The sequence below is a fragment of the Camelina sativa genome, chromosome 11 (genome assembly GCF_000633955.1).
Source record: "Camelina sativa cultivar DH55 chromosome 11, Cs, whole genome shotgun sequence".
NCBI lineage: Eukaryota > Viridiplantae > Streptophyta > Magnoliopsida > Brassicales > Brassicaceae > Camelina > Camelina sativa.
In genome coordinates this window covers 7,606,226-7,621,271 of record NC_025695.1, presented here as the reverse complement: position 1 = coordinate 7,621,271, position 15,046 = coordinate 7,606,226, and the positions used below count along the sequence as shown (strand labels likewise).

Below are 15,046 nucleotides of genomic sequence, written 5' to 3'. Positions count from 1 at the left end.
TTGAGAAATAGATAAAAAGATAGTATCCTCACACTAATGGCCACCGCAACAGGCACCGCTGCTGCTACTTTCAGACCATCCGTTTCAGCTTCTTCCGAATCGACCCATCATCTGAGATCGCCCTCCAAACTCCCTCTATTTACGCCTCTGCCATCGTCTCGCTCACGCTCCTCTTCTTCGTTCTCCGTCTCCTGCACCATCGCCAAGGACCCATCTATTCTCATGACGGATGCCACTAGATCTGATTCTCGCCTGTGGCAACGACCCGATTCGTTCGGTCGGTTCGGTAAGTTCGGCGGGAAATACGTCCCTGAAACTCTAATGCACGCCCTCTCTGAACTCGAAACCGCTTTCTATTCTCTCGCCACCGACCAAGATTTTCAGGTAAATTAGGCTCAATTCGAAATTGTTTTGTGGATGTTATTGTCAATACAACGCCTCTTTGTTGATGTGATGTGATTATGGAAATGTCTGATTTAAATGTTTGATGCAACTGTAGAAAGAATTGGCAGAGATCTTGAAAGACTACGTTGGTCGGGAGAGTCCGCTTTACTTCGCTGAGAGGCTTACTGAGCATTACCGCAGAGAAAACGGTGAAGGGCCTCTCATATACCTGAAAAGAGAAGACTTGAACCACACCGGTGCTCACAAGATCAACAACGCTGTGGCTCAGGCTCTTCTCGCCAAACGTCTAGGAAAGAAACGGATTATCGCTGAGACAGGGGCTGGTCAGCATGGTGTAGCCACAGCTACTGTCTGTGCACGTTTTGGTTTGCAGTGCATTATCTACATGGGTGCTCAAGATATGGAGAGACAAGCTCTTAATGTGTTCAGGATACGTCTTCTAGGTGCTGAGGTGATTTGAATTCTATGCGTAAATCTTGTAAAAGTCGCAATGCTTTTGAAGTGTTGGTTATCTAATTCTGGTGCTTGTAGGTAAGGGGAGTCCACTCTGGAACAGCGACTTTAAAGGATGCAACATCCGAAGCTATAAGGGATTGGGTGACAAATGTGGAGACTACACATTACATATTGGGATCTGTTGCGGGTCCTCATCCTTATCCTATGATGGTCAGAGACTTTCATGCCGTGATTGGTAAAGAGACAAGGAGACAAGCGATGGAGAAATGGGGTGGGAAGCCTGATGTTTTGGTTGCTTGTGTTGGTGGGGGTTCTAATGCTATGGGACTCTTCCATGAATTTGTCGATGACACAGAGATTCGAATGATTGGTGTGGAAGCCGCTGGATTTGGATTGGACAGCGGCAAACATGCTGCCACATTGACAAAAGGAGATGTTGGTGTACTCCACGGAGCTATGAGTTACTTGCTGCAAGATGATGATGGCCAAATCATCGAACCACACTCCATCAGTGCCGGGTAAGAGATTTCTCTCTGTTCAAATCTTGTTTTAAGCCATGTTTATGTCTGTCACCTTTATCTAAGGAGTAAAAGTTAAGTAATCAGATTGGACTACCCTGGAGTCGGACCTGAGCATAGTTTCCTTAAAGACATGGGACGGGCTGAATACTATAGCGTTACAGATGAAGAAGCCTTAGAAGGTACTTAACCGGCACATCATTTGTCATACTTTATATGTTTCTTTCACATCTCATGAGAACTTGCATTCGTGTATTCTTAATCTCCCCATGTAGCGTTCAAGAGAGTGTCTCGGTTGGAGGGAATAATCCCAGCATTGGAGACATCGCACGCGTTGGCTCATCTCGAGAAGCTTTGTCCGACTTTACCTGATGGAACCAGAGTGGTCTTAAATTTTAGTGGGAGAGGCGACAAGGATGTTCAGACTGCCATCAAGTATCTCGAAGTTTAAACAACAAAAGATTTCTTTCAGTTTCACACAGTGATATTTCTTTTATGTAGCTTGTTAGTTCTTGCTTCTGGTGGGGAATCCAGAAGTTTGGATCAAAAGGTTAAGAAGAGAACAAATTTTATCAATGTATCCTATAAATAAGAATGTTCTATAGAACGTTTGATGTTATTAGAACTTTAGACTGTTTTGTTCTTTAACTTAGCTAGTGTTTTTTACATTCATATCTTATTTAACCAAAAACAAAAAATGGTCAAAGATATTGCACGATTGATCAATGCAATGATCCTCGCAGAAATGGTAACCAAGCAGAGACAGATAACAACAATAACAATAAGGTTGTAAACTTCTAAAAATATCCATTATATTTTCAAACTTGTGTATTGGTCTAAAACATTCATGTACACCTTCACTTTACACCAAGTATCTGATAAAATGGGTTTGATTGTAACAAGTGAGAACTGAGAAGGGTACTAACTTGTTTCGATAAAACTATTTGGGTCAAATGCGAAACAAGTCAAAGCAGAGGGGGCTAGTGTTGTAATTTATTAGGTTGGGGGAGGAGTTTCAAATCTGAACGCTGAAGATAATAAAAAAAAATCACACGGGAGGTGCTTCGTCCTCGAAGCTTATAGAAGTAGCCAAGCAGCTCTTGTTTGATTCCCAGTTGACTCGTAATCCGAAGAAGATGGTCTCCACTAGCAAGATCAAATCCGTTGATTTCTACAGGTTTGTTTCTGTTTCACCATTTTTGTATTCGCTTCCCAGATTTCTCCAGCTTAGCTTCCTCCTGTTTTGTAGACTTCGAATTTTCTCGATCTACGGCGGTGACATAATCTAAATTGATAGTTTATTGGGAATATTTCTTGGGGAGCATCTGCATTTTGTGGATTTCGTTGCTGATTAGTGATAGGGTTTAGTCGAGGACACTCGATCCTGAAGCTGTAGGTTTTGTATATGCATTGTCAAATTTTTCATTTGATCTCTTACTGAAATTGGACTGTTAACAAGTGTTTATAGTATCTGGGGTTTAAGATGTTTTCTTTAGTCACTTCGATTTCGGCTTTGTTGCTAAGTTTTAAATTTTTGGGGAAAATGTTTCAGAGTTGGAGAGATACTGAGATTTGTGATTCTGGGCGATAATTGTATAAACTTGGTTTATATATTCTTTTGAATTTCCCTGTTTGCAGGAAAATCCCGAGGGATTTGACAGAGGCGACTCTGTCTGGTGCTGGACTGTCCATTGTAGCAGCACTCTCTATGCTATTTTTATTTGGAATGGTAAGTTTCAAGCTCACTGGACTTACTGACTTATGACATTTTATGGCGATTGTTGTGGTGTTGTTATGTTAGAGACTAACGTCACTGCTGTTTAATGGTTTCATTTCATTGCCAATTTCGTAAACTGCTCAGTTTGTATCTGTAGGAAATATGAATGCTGTTTTAACTTTGCGAATTCGTTTTACAGGAATTAAATAATTATTTGGCAGTCAGCACTTCGACATCGGTTATTGTTGACAGGAGCTCGGATGGAGACTTCTTGCGCTTAGATTTTAACATAAGGTACATTATACTCAGTTTTGTTTATCAACATAGTATTAATATTTTAACAAGTTAAAAGAGTGTATAAGTGTTACCCTACTGTATGCTAGAACGTTATTTCATTTTATACTTCCGTTCTTTGTTGAGTGCATAGCATACCTTATCTCTTCAGAAATGCCATATGTGCGGGCCAGTCAAAGTTATGCAAAATTCAGCATCTATCTGATTGCTAACCAGATACAGATTCTATTTTTTGGCAGCTTTCCGTCACTTTCATGTGAATTTGCATCTCTGGATGTCAGCGACGTATTAGGAACTGTAAGTTTGGTTTCATCGTTAATTCATTTCAATCTCTGTCTTTTTCTTTTGCTCTTGAGAAATCTTTGTTTCTGAAAGTATTTAATTATCTGCTATGTGCGTCCAAAAAGTTTGGCTTACAATATATTCTTGAAGGAATCCGAAATGGTCAAATTTTGAAAAGNAAAAATCACACGGGAGGTGCTTCGTCCTCGAAGCTTATAGAAGTAGCCAAGCAGCTCTTGTTTGATTCCCAGTTGACTCGTAATCCGAAGAAGATGGTCTCCACTAGCAAGATCAAATCCGTTGATTTCTACAGGTTTGTTTCTGTTTCACCATTTTTGTATTCGCTTCCCAGATTTCTCCAGCTTAGCTTCCTCCTGTTTTGTAGACTTCGAATTTTCTCGATCTACGGCGGTGACATAATCTAAATTGATAGTTTATTGGGAATATTTCTTGGGGAGCATCTGCATTTTGTGGATTTCGTTGCTGATTAGTGATAGGGTTTAGTCGAGGACACTCGATCCTGAAGCTGTAGGTTTTGTATATGCATTGTCAAATTTTTCATTTGATCTCTTACTGAAATTGGACTGTTAACAAGTGTTTATAGTATCTGGGGTTTAAGATGTTTTCTTTAGTCACTTCGATTTCGGCTTTGTTGCTAAGTTTTAAATTTTTGGGGAAAATGTTTCAGAGTTGGAGAGATACTGAGATTTGTGATTCTGGGCGATAATTGTATAAACTTGGTTTATATATTCTTTTGAATTTCCCTGTTTGCAGGAAAATCCCGAGGGATTTGACAGAGGCGACTCTGTCTGGTGCTGGACTGTCCATTGTAGCAGCACTCTCTATGCTATTTTTATTTGGAATGGTAAGTTTCAAGCTCACTGGACTTACTGACTTATGACATTTTATGGCGATTGTTGTGGTGTTGTTATGTTAGAGACTAACGTCACTGCTGTTTAATGGTTTCATTTCATTGCCAATTTCGTAAACTGCTCAGTTTGTATCTGTAGGAAATATGAATGCTGTTTTAACTTTGCGAATTCGTTTTACAGGAATTAAATAATTATTTGGCAGTCAGCACTTCGACATCGGTTATTGTTGACAGGAGCTCGGATGGAGACTTCTTGCGCTTAGATTTTAACATAAGGTACATTATACTCAGTTTTGTTTATCAACATAGTATTAATATTTTAACAAGTTAAAAGAGTGTATAAGTGTTACCCTACTGTATGCTAGAACGTTATTTCATTTTATACTTCCGTTCTTTGTTGAGTGCATAGCATACCTTATCTCTTCAGAAATGCCATATGTGCGGGCCAGTCAAAGTTATGCAAAATTCAGCATCTATCTGATTGCTAACCAGATACAGATTCTATTTTTTGGCAGCTTTCCGTCACTTTCATGTGAATTTGCATCTCTGGATGTCAGCGACGTATTAGGAACTGTAAGTTTGGTTTCATCGTTAATTCATTTCAATCTCTGTCTTTTTCTTTTGCTCTTGAGAAATCTTTGTTTCTGAAAGTATTTAATTATCTGCTATGTGCGTCCAAAAAGTTTGGCTTACAATATATTCTTGAAGGAATCCGAAATGGTCAAATTTTGAAAAGAGTGTTATTCTTTTTGAACATTTATCCATTTGGTCGCTTGAAATTTTTGGTTGTTCCCTCTCCTGATTTTGCTAACTTTGGTTTTCAGAACAGGCTAAATGTAACAAAGACAATTCGGAAGTTTTCTATTGATTCAAATATGAGACCCACTGGTTCTGAGTTTCACGCTGGGGAAGTTTTATCGCTCATTAATCATGGAGATGAAACTGGTGAAGAAGTAGCTGAAGATTCGGTATCACTTACTGGGCGCAACTTTGACACTGTTACACATCAGTAAGGATTTTAAGACTGTATTGTGCATTTCATACATAGATACAAAAATACTACGAATCTATTCCTAGTACGTACTGTTCTGGTGACAACATATGANTGCGCTTAGATTTTAACATAAGGTACATTATACTCAGTTTTGTTTATCAACATAGTATTAATATTTTAACAAGTTAAAAGAGTGTATAAGTGTTACCCTACTGTATGCTAGAACGTTATTTCATTTTATACTTCCGTTCTTTGTTGAGTGCATAGCATACCTTATCTCTTCAGAAATGCCATATGTGCGGGCCAGTCAAAGTTATGCAAAATTCAGCATCTATCTGATTGCTAACCAGATACAGATTCTATTTTTTGGCAGCTTTCCGTCACTTTCATGTGAATTTGCATCTCTGGATGTCAGCGACGTATTAGGAACTGTAAGTTTGGTTTCATCGTTAATTCATTTCAATCTCTGTCTTTTTCTTTTGCTCTTGAGAAATCTTTGTTTCTGAAAGTATTTAATTATCTGCTATGTGCGTCCAAAAAGTTTGGCTTACAATATATTCTTGAAGGAATCCGAAATGGTCAAATTTTGAAAAGAGTGTTATTCTTTTTGAACATTTATCCATTTGGTCGCTTGAAATTTTTGGTTGTTCCCTCTCCTGATTTTGCTAACTTTGGTTTTCAGAACAGGCTAAATGTAACAAAGACAATTCGGAAGTTTTCTATTGATTCAAATATGAGACCCACTGGTTCTGAGTTTCACGCTGGGGAAGTTTTATCGCTCATTAATCATGGAGATGAAACTGGTGAAGAAGTAGCTGAAGATTCGGTATCACTTACTGGGCGCAACTTTGACACTGTTACACATCAGTAAGGATTTTAAGACTGTATTGTGCATTTCATACATAGATACAAAAATACTACGAATCTATTCCTAGTACGTACTGTTCTGGTGACAACATATGAAGCATACATTTTGCAGATTTCCAATCTTGGTTGTTAATTTCTTTGCTCCCTGGTGCTATTGGTGTAATCTCCTGGTAATTCCCTTATCTGCTGTCTATGTCTCCTATATTCTAGATGTCACAGCATAGTTTTCAGCCAGAACCATATTTTGCTGCCTTTTGGCAAGGATTATATTAGTGTTCCTACTAGAAGAAATTTTACATGTATGGTGCCTAAGACGCTCTAACAGTGCAATTTACGGTAACCTAGTCAATCTTTCCTGAGAATTCTCTTTGGCTGAACTCTGAAGTCGTAAGAATTTCCTCATAGAAAGACTAGAATTGTATAAGGATCAACTTGATGTTGAATATCTAACTTATAAAGTAGATTAGTATCTGGTGGCACTTTATCTACTGTAAATAGGTATTTTTGCTGATCTTTATGCGAAGCCTATAACTTGTCTCCATTTTCAGAAACCATCATGGGAGAAGGCAGCAAAACAAATAAAAGAGAGGTATGCCATTATACTCTCTTTCCATAAAGAGTCTGTAAAAGTATTTTTCCTCGTAACTTTCTTGTTTTTGGTAGATATGATCCAGAAATGGACGGACGTGTTCTCGTGGCAAAAGTTGACTGCACCCAAGAAGCTGATCTCTGTCGGAGGTATATCCTTTCATATTTTATCTGGCTTTCCATCTTAAGCTATGAAAACTTAACTATACAGTGCAAAAAGTACTATCCATAGCTTCTTCAGTATGCATAATATAACCAAGAATAGCTATTAGACTCCTTTCCACCGAATACATCATTTGAATATGAGCAAAAAAAGTGTTCAGGAGGGTGGGCTAGTATTAGCCAGTAATGCATTGGTGACAATGTGGAATATCTGAGATGTCTCTAAGACTCTAACTCATTTCTCTTTAACTAAGGTCTAAGATGCATTTTTAATTTATTACTAGAGGAAGGAATAGTCAGTTACTTCAACTTTTGTATTGGCTTCGTATAGATACTTTTTGTTTAAGTTAAAAAATTACATGCACCTCTTCAACAGAAAGTTATGGTCAGAACCAAAGAAAGGCATACCATACATAGGTTCGGAGATTTCCTTAGGATTTCATTAGCTACAGCATAATGCATTCTCTGGAAACTTATACCAGCTTTAAGGTATGCTCATAATTTTCTCTGCAAATAATATCCAGGAATCACATACAAGGGTATCCATCTATTCGCATTTTCCGCAAAGGCAGTGATTTGAAGTAAGAGAACTGGACTTCGAGTTCACTTGTTCATATAATGCATGACCATCAATTGCTCGATTCTCCTAAATTAATTCTCTCCATTTTTCTTTCATCTGCTTAATAGGGATGACAATGCACACCACGATCATGAATCCTACTATGGAGATCGTGATACGGAAAGCTTAGTGAAGGTAGTTTCTTTTCAACTTCTTTTCCGTGTCCCTTAGGAAAGTAAGACAAGAGTCGCTGTTCGCTTCATTTGTAGCTTGTTTCTGAATATTTTACCTTCTCCTATAGATGATGGTGAGTCTGGTTGAACCTATCCATCTAGAGCCCCATCATCTAGCACTGGAGGACAAATCAGACAATTCATCGAGAACTCTAAAAAAGGCACCTTCTACTGGAGGATGTAGAATTGAAGGATACATGCGTGTAAAGAAAGTAAGCATTTAATTGGGAGAATACTATTTCTTTCTCTGTCTGCCTTTTAGATCACTTAAACACTTTAACAGTTACTACCCTATGGTTTTTGCAGGTTCCAGGCAACTTGATGGTTTCAGCTCGTTCGGGATCTCATTCCTTTGATACTTCTCAGATGAATATGTCCCATGTTGTTAACCATCTATCATTTGGGCGGAGGATTTTGCCTCAGAAATTTTCTGAGCTAAAGCGCTTATCACCTTATCTAGGCCGAAACCATGACCGTTTGGACGGACGTCCCTTCATAAACCAACGTGATCTCGGCCCTAATGTTACTGTAAGTTTGTAAAAACTCAATAACTACTATTTAAATCGTCTAATCATGCTTTAAGGTGTTGTTCTCCATGGACAGATCGAGCATTATCTTCAAATAGTAAAGACAGAGGTAGTGAAAAGCAATGGACAGGTTATGATTGAAGAGTATGAGTACACAGCACATAGCAGTGTTGCTCAAAGTTACTATTTACCAGTCGCCAAGTTTCACTTCGAGCTCTCACCGATGCAGGTAGGCATCATTATCCCTTTTGTTGCCTTATATGTGTTACACAGTTTCGGATTGGTACGGTGGGTCGAAGTTACACTCTGCTCATCTTTTTCTTTGTTTGTTTGCAGGTTCTTATAACAGAAAACTCCAAGTCCTTCTCCCATTTCATCACCAACGTATGCGCCATTATCGGTGGTGTCTTCACGGTTAGTAAAGAAGTTAGAAGCCTATTCTTCATGTTACAGTTCATTAATGTATTATCATATGACTGTGTTTTTGCTTTTGTTTAGGTGGCCGGAATCTTGGATTCTATTCTTCACCACACCATGACACTGATGAAAAAGATTGAACTTGGTAAAAACTTTTGAAGCCCTCCTCAGGGTTTTATTCCGTTTTCCCCTCTGTAACGAGTCAGAAATTTTTGTTATATTTACACAGCCAGACGCGACCAAAATAATCTAGTTATATATTCGAAAACTGTTACAAATATTGAGTATTAATATCTATATATCTCTCCGACTCTCTCAAGTCTTTGTGCATTTTTAACGTGTCGTTAACCAAAAGTGTAGTAGATTCTCGTAAATTTCTCGTGGTTCATGACTCATGAGCATGAAATGTCTTTTTCCTCAACAAGGTTTCATCACCGAAACTGGAGAGTTTAACCGATGGTTGAGTAAATAGTGAATTTGAAATTACACTACACTGATCTCCAAAACCAGAAAAAAAAATTCAATCTTCAAAAGTCAAAAGGCCCGAAACCATTGAAAGTTTTGTTAACAGTAGCTCAAAATGATCAGCCAGTAGTTCAAGTGTATTCTCAGGCATTGCAAACTCTGGCATCAAAACACCTAAGTGAATTACTACCAAATAACAGAAGAAGTAACAAAACAAATGGCATAATATGAAAAACTGGTCACTTTAAAGATAAAATAACAAGAACACAAGTTTCTCCAAAAAAAGGTTTCATTCAAACTTGAGTAACATCGGACAATTGAGTACATAATGATGTTGAGATTTGCAAACACACTAATTTCCGAATCCAAAAACAAAAACAGATTTGTAGACATAATAGTATTTGATCAAGCAGTGACCTCCTTCTTGAGTTTTGCAAGCTCTTGCCTGACAACACCAGCTTTCTGCAAACAACCAACAACAACACATTAACATTTCAGTTTTAAACATAAACGCACACAATCATAGAATCTTCAAAGTTAAAAAGACACCGACCTTGATCTTGGCCAACATGATCTTGAACCTATCAAAATCGTTGAGGTTAGCCCTACGTTTCTGCACGATAAGCTTCCTACCCCATGAGCTGTTCTCCCATTTGTTCTTCACATCTGCAAGATCTTCCTTATTAGATGGGAACACTTGACAAAAATCCAACATAACATATTAGATTTGCACAGCCACTAACCAGCTTTTTCCAATGCCTCAATCAAAGCCTTCTTCTTAAGCACACGGTTGATGTCAATCACAATATCGGTAAGAGATAACCTCTTAAAGTTCATCTGGATCCTCTCCATATCAGGGGCGTCCACTAAAGCCTGAATAACAAAAACATAATCAGGACTCCATAAGTATACATCTAAACAAATTGCGCCTAGGTGAAACTACAAGTCACATGTCATCCTCGAACTACAAAACCAACGCAACATACAAATTTCGTAAAATGTTAACCAATGAATCTGTAAACCACCAAAGTTGCAGCTAGTGTCAATCTAAATCTATGGTTCCTTAAATCCAACAATTAACAGAAACCAACGAAGAAACTTTACGGTTCCTAGCATTGAAACCAATAGAGACATAGTTATGAAAGTAATGGAACTAAGGCTTACTCTGTTCTGGTCAACAACGTCGACGATAACGACGAGCTTTCCATGATCTTCTCCGTAGTTAACAAGAGCCACTCTCCCGATCTCAACGTACCTCTTGAAAACCTGACACAATGAACCATCAAAACGTTACATCTCACAATCCTGGTCGATGTCAAAAGCACAAACGCCGCTTGGAATATAAGCTCAAGAAGAAATGTATAACTCACCATTTTCGCCGCCGGTAGATTAGAATGTCGAAGCTGCTCAGTGTGAGAAAGTGTGTTGCTGATAGGAAATTAGGGTTTCGCTGAAAGAGGCTAATATATATCAGTTTTTTTTTTTTTTAGCGCTTTTGTATTTTATGGCCCAACGTTGTAATAAGAACCTTAGATTTAACCTTACCTTGAAGGCCCATATCAGAAAAAGGCCATGAAGTTGGGTCAACAAAACGAAAAAACTCCAACACGGTGTCGTTTGAATGAGCAAACAATTCTTTCTTTAATTGTATCAATAGTCGACATTTGTCCTTTGATTATTGAAGAAAAGAGCAACAACATTACATTAGTACCATTACTACTAGTACTAGTAAAATGAAAATCATATATATAAAAGTAAGGTTTTGGTCTCTCCTTATTGGTTGATTTTCATTTAAGACTTTTTTATTTTTTTATTTTTTTTTATTTTTTTATTTGATTTCTAATTGTTTAATTGCTTTAAATAATATTTAAGACCCAATTAACACAATACATTTAATTCATGCACTAAAATAAAATTATAACTGAAAATAAAATAAATCATATATATAAAAGTAAGGTTTTGGTCTCTCCTTATTGGTTGATTTTTATTTAATACTTTTTAATTTTTTTTATTTTTTTATTTGATTTCTAATTGTTTAATTGCTTTAAATAATATTTAAGACTCAATTAACACAATACATTTAATTCATACACTAAAATAAAATTATAACTGAAAATAAAATAAATCATATATATAAAAGTAAGGTTTTGGTCTCTCCTTATTGGTTGATTTTTATTTAATACTTTTTAATTTTTTTTATTTTTTTATTTGATTTCTAATTGTTTAATTGCTTTAAATAATATTTAAGACTCAATTAACACAATACATTTAATTCATACATTAAAATAAAATTATAACTGAAAATAAAATAAATTATGCATTAATCATATACCACCACTCAATTTTATTCAAACACAATAAATAATATTTGTAACTCCAATAATTCTAAATGTAACTTCCATCAATTCTTATCATATAAATAAGCATTGCCTCATTCTCTCATATTGGCATTTTTTACTTTCTCATTTTCACATTCTCACATTCTCTTCCACTTCTCTCATTCTTTTCCACAATATCTCAAATCATTTTTAGTTTTCAGTTTCTTATTTTTGTTGTATGGGTTACAAAAAACCAAATGAAATATCATTGTAAATTTTTAATGCTAAATTTTAATTTTAGAGACTACATGATATATATGTATATATATATTACATTGTTTTTATATTTAAAGATTCATCTTCATTATCTAATTTGGATTATCATCTTATAAGTAATCATTCTCTCCTCCTCTCTCACCAATATCAAATGTTGTTATATATAATATGTGTTGTAAGAGTTTGATTCTATATTTTAATTTAGAAATTATTATATATAATTAACAATTTAACATTGTTTTCAATTTTTATTTTATTTATATAAAAATAAAATATTTCTTTTATATTTCTTGCCTTTCTAATCTATTCATATTTATTTTTAAAATTTCCATAGCTAAATTTAAATTCACATATGTTGGTTTTAACAAAAAATCAAGTTTATTTGAGAATCTATTTTAAAAGGTTTATCTTCATTATCTATTTTAGATTAGCATCTTATAAGTCATTATTTTAAAATACCATTCAACTAATTAAATCCTCTAAAGATGAAACCATTAGTATGAAATCTAGAACTATAAATTATATTGATGTGTGAAAAACAAAAGGATTGAAGGTATTCTTGGGGTTTTTTAAAATCTTTAAATTGAAGTTCATATAACTAAAAAAAAAAACTAATTTAGTTTGTCACTTCAAAAGTAATATTTTCAATTTGGAATTTTATGTGAGTGTTGAGTTTATATCAACAAAACAATGAAAAACTGTAAGTTTAATTTTTGATTGAGCCACTTGGCATTCCTTTTCTTTTAAGTCAAAAATAAATTAAAATATTTATTTATAATTAACCCACTTTTAAAGGTATTTAACTCCATTTAACTCAAATGTAACTCCTACCCAATAATTTTACATTCATTCCTCCAAATAATATATTTAGCTTTCAAGAAAAAATGTTTTTGGTAAAATTTAAATGTTTTTTAATTATTTTAATTGCTTTAAACTTTGAAATGAGGAATATTCTATATACAATAATTTTATACGTAGTTACTAAATTTTTTGATAATTTTATTTGATTCAATTTTACTATACTACAGTCTTATGTTTACATGATCATTAAAAAAAATCTTTAAATCAATGTTTAACCTCTATAAAACATGATCATAAACATAGATTCTCTCATATTAGGAAAATGTTTGAATTTCTATATTATTATTTATATGAATATAGCTAATCAATTTGTAATAATTTTTGTAGTATTGGTTAATTTTTGATTTATAAAAAAGTATATATATTTTAAATTTTATATAATAAATAACCATATCAAAAAATTGTTGAGAGGAGTGTTATTTTGAGAAATTGCAATAAATGTTTTTGAGATTCATACATTAGTATATTTTTTTGAGATTATACATTAGTAAAACAATATTTTAGTTTAAGAAAATTTTAAGAATATAATAAAAAATATTATGCATACAAGTGATGAATAAAGAAAGAGGTAAGAAGAGAGACTCCTCCAAGTTACTGAAGTGAAGAGTGTGCGCCTTAAAAAAAAAAAAGATAAATAAGATGGATAGAGAGAGAGAGAGAGGAACTCCGTTATTTGTGGCGAACAACAACTAATATTGCTAATAATGAGACGAGCTGCTCGTCGTCTTTGTCATCAACAAATGATGGAATAGAAGAAAGAAACTTCAGTATACGAACCAAAACATTATTTACCCAATTAGTTCGTTTTCTGTCTTTTGGACTTCCCAATCCACTAACCTTCAAGGCTGGTGTTGGGGCGCCCCTTAAATTCTCAAATCTTTTTATAAAAATTTCGTCAATTTGATCGTTGATCGAACTTTTTTTTTTTGAGGTTTAAGGGGATCCCGATCCTGTCCTTCTTTTTGTTATCTTTCCTTTTCAAGTTTCTCAGGATTATTGCTTTTTTTGTTAATTTTTGCCCGGGAAAAAGTTCGAGAGATGTGGGGAGGCGTAGGAGAGCCAGCAGATTCTTACTACCAGGTTCGTCCTGAGTGCACCGATGTCCCCAAGACCAGATTCAAAATCAAGGTTTACGTCTTTCTTCTTCTTCTTTCGGATCCCCATTCTTTCTCCTCTGGATTTTGCTTCTTTTTAAGATTCTCATTCATTAGGTCGTGTCTCTCTCTCTCTCTCTCTCTCTCTCTCTATTTGGTAATTACGAATGCGATATTTGATTTCCGATTCGATTATTCTTTGCTTATATTATTATATCTGTTAATTGCATTTTGTATCGAATTCTATTGATTCTTCGTGTTCTGTGGTACATGATTCCTTAAGATCGATTCCATCACCGGCTTTAGATGTTTGATCTCTCCTCAAATTCCAACTTCTTGCCATTGTTATTATTATGTCCTCATATATCTGTTGCAATGCCATTGTTAGAAACAAAAAAAAAACAAAAAAAAAGTAGATCTGAGGGCCTAAAACAGCTCCTGAGAGATCAAATTGCTGTACATATAGAACAGTATGGGAAGATCGTTAATAAGACGTGTGTTTCTTATCAGTTATGCGCTTTTAATTGGCACTATTTTGGAACTCAGATTCAATAAGTGTATCTCTCTAGATGAACCCTAACATTAACAGACTGATAAAGATCCCACATCGGTAGAGATAGGGGAGAGAATGGTAATATATATATATATAGAAGTGCTTTGTTGTTGCTGACAAGACCGGTCATGTTTTGTGCAGCCTGGTAAAACTCTTAGTGTAAGAAAATGGCAGGCTGCGTTTCTCCAAGAAGGCTCTCTCGATATTGGCAAGACTCTTAGACGAATCAGAAGAGGGGTATGTTGGTTGTTTTGGAATCGTCTTTGCCAATTCTGATTTACTCGTTTTGTTTCTTCTCAATCATTCCTTTTACAATCCATCATCTGTAGGGGATCCATCCATCAATTAGAGGTGAAGTATGGGAATTCCTACTTGGCTGTTATAATCCATTGAGCACATTCGAAGAAAGAGAGCAGACCCGACAACGCAGAAGGTAGATTCTTGTCCTTATTTCGTCTGTATATATATATATATCACATTTTGGCATACTTTACATGGTTATAATTATACATAAACCATTTTTCTTGTTTTGTGAATCATATCGCTACTTCTCTTCCTTCAGATTGCAGTATGCTTCTTGGAAGGAGGA

The 15,046-nt window shown here is 35.2% G+C and overlaps 4 protein-coding genes across 5 annotated transcripts in view; 3 read left to right on the top strand and 1 right to left on the bottom strand.

Annotated features, from left to right (window-relative positions):
* LOC104722221 (tryptophan synthase beta chain 2, chloroplastic-like) lies at positions 7–2,009 on the top strand. Its single transcript, XM_010440358.2, has 5 exons — positions 7–384; positions 500–856; positions 937–1,379; positions 1,467–1,561; positions 1,655–2,009. Exons 1-5 carry the CDS (start codon positions 37–39, stop codon positions 1,828–1,830), a joined length of 1,419 nt encoding a protein of 472 aa, XP_010438660.1. The 5' UTR covers positions 7–36; the 3' UTR covers positions 1,831–2,009.
* Positions 2,406–9,209, top strand: LOC104722219 (protein disulfide-isomerase 5-4). 2 transcript variants are annotated; one of them, XM_019232203.1, is made up of 15 exons: positions 2,406–2,556; positions 3,018–3,108; positions 3,296–3,390; positions 3,630–3,687; positions 5,368–5,552; positions 6,517–6,574; positions 6,953–6,993; positions 7,068–7,142; positions 7,679–7,735; positions 7,842–7,908; positions 8,015–8,158; positions 8,253–8,474; positions 8,550–8,702; positions 8,810–8,887; positions 8,972–9,209. In XM_019232203.1, the coding sequence occupies exons 1-15, from the start codon at positions 2,516–2,518 to the stop codon at positions 9,047–9,049; spliced, it is 1,443 nt and encodes a 480-aa protein (XP_019087748.1). In that variant the 5' UTR covers positions 2,406–2,515; the 3' UTR covers positions 9,050–9,209. The 2 variants fall into 2 exon arrangements, with proteins under 2 accessions (XP_019087748.1, XP_010438659.1); XM_010440357.1 differs by lacking the exons at positions 2,406–2,556; positions 3,018–3,108; positions 3,296–3,390; positions 3,630–3,687 and adding exons at positions 3,852–3,985; positions 4,447–4,537; positions 4,725–4,819; positions 5,059–5,116 and having other exon boundaries at positions 8,972–9,203.
* Positions 9,625–10,831, bottom strand: LOC104722218 (60S ribosomal protein L14-2-like). The gene is made up of 5 exons (XM_010440356.2): positions 10,726–10,831; positions 10,520–10,621; positions 10,099–10,228; positions 9,909–10,021; positions 9,625–9,817 (listed from the first exon to the last, which is right to left on the bottom strand). The coding sequence occupies exons 1-5, from the start codon at positions 10,726–10,728 to the stop codon at positions 9,761–9,763; spliced, it is 405 nt and encodes a 134-aa protein (XP_010438658.1). The 5' UTR covers positions 10,729–10,831; the 3' UTR covers positions 9,625–9,760.
* LOC104727722 (TBC1 domain family member 15-like) overlaps positions 13,485–15,046 on the top strand; it is a 4,470-nt gene continuing 2,908 nt past the window's right edge. Inside the window, exons 1-4 of the mRNA XM_010446800.2 lie at positions 13,485–13,938; positions 14,599–14,694; positions 14,787–14,890; positions 15,020–15,044. Of these exons, the coding sequence (XP_010445102.1) occupies positions 13,849–13,938; positions 14,599–14,694; positions 14,787–14,890; positions 15,020–15,044 (315 nt within the window). The 5' untranslated portion in view covers positions 13,485–13,848. The remainder of the gene's footprint in view (positions 13,939–14,598; positions 14,695–14,786; positions 14,891–15,019; positions 15,045–15,046) is intronic.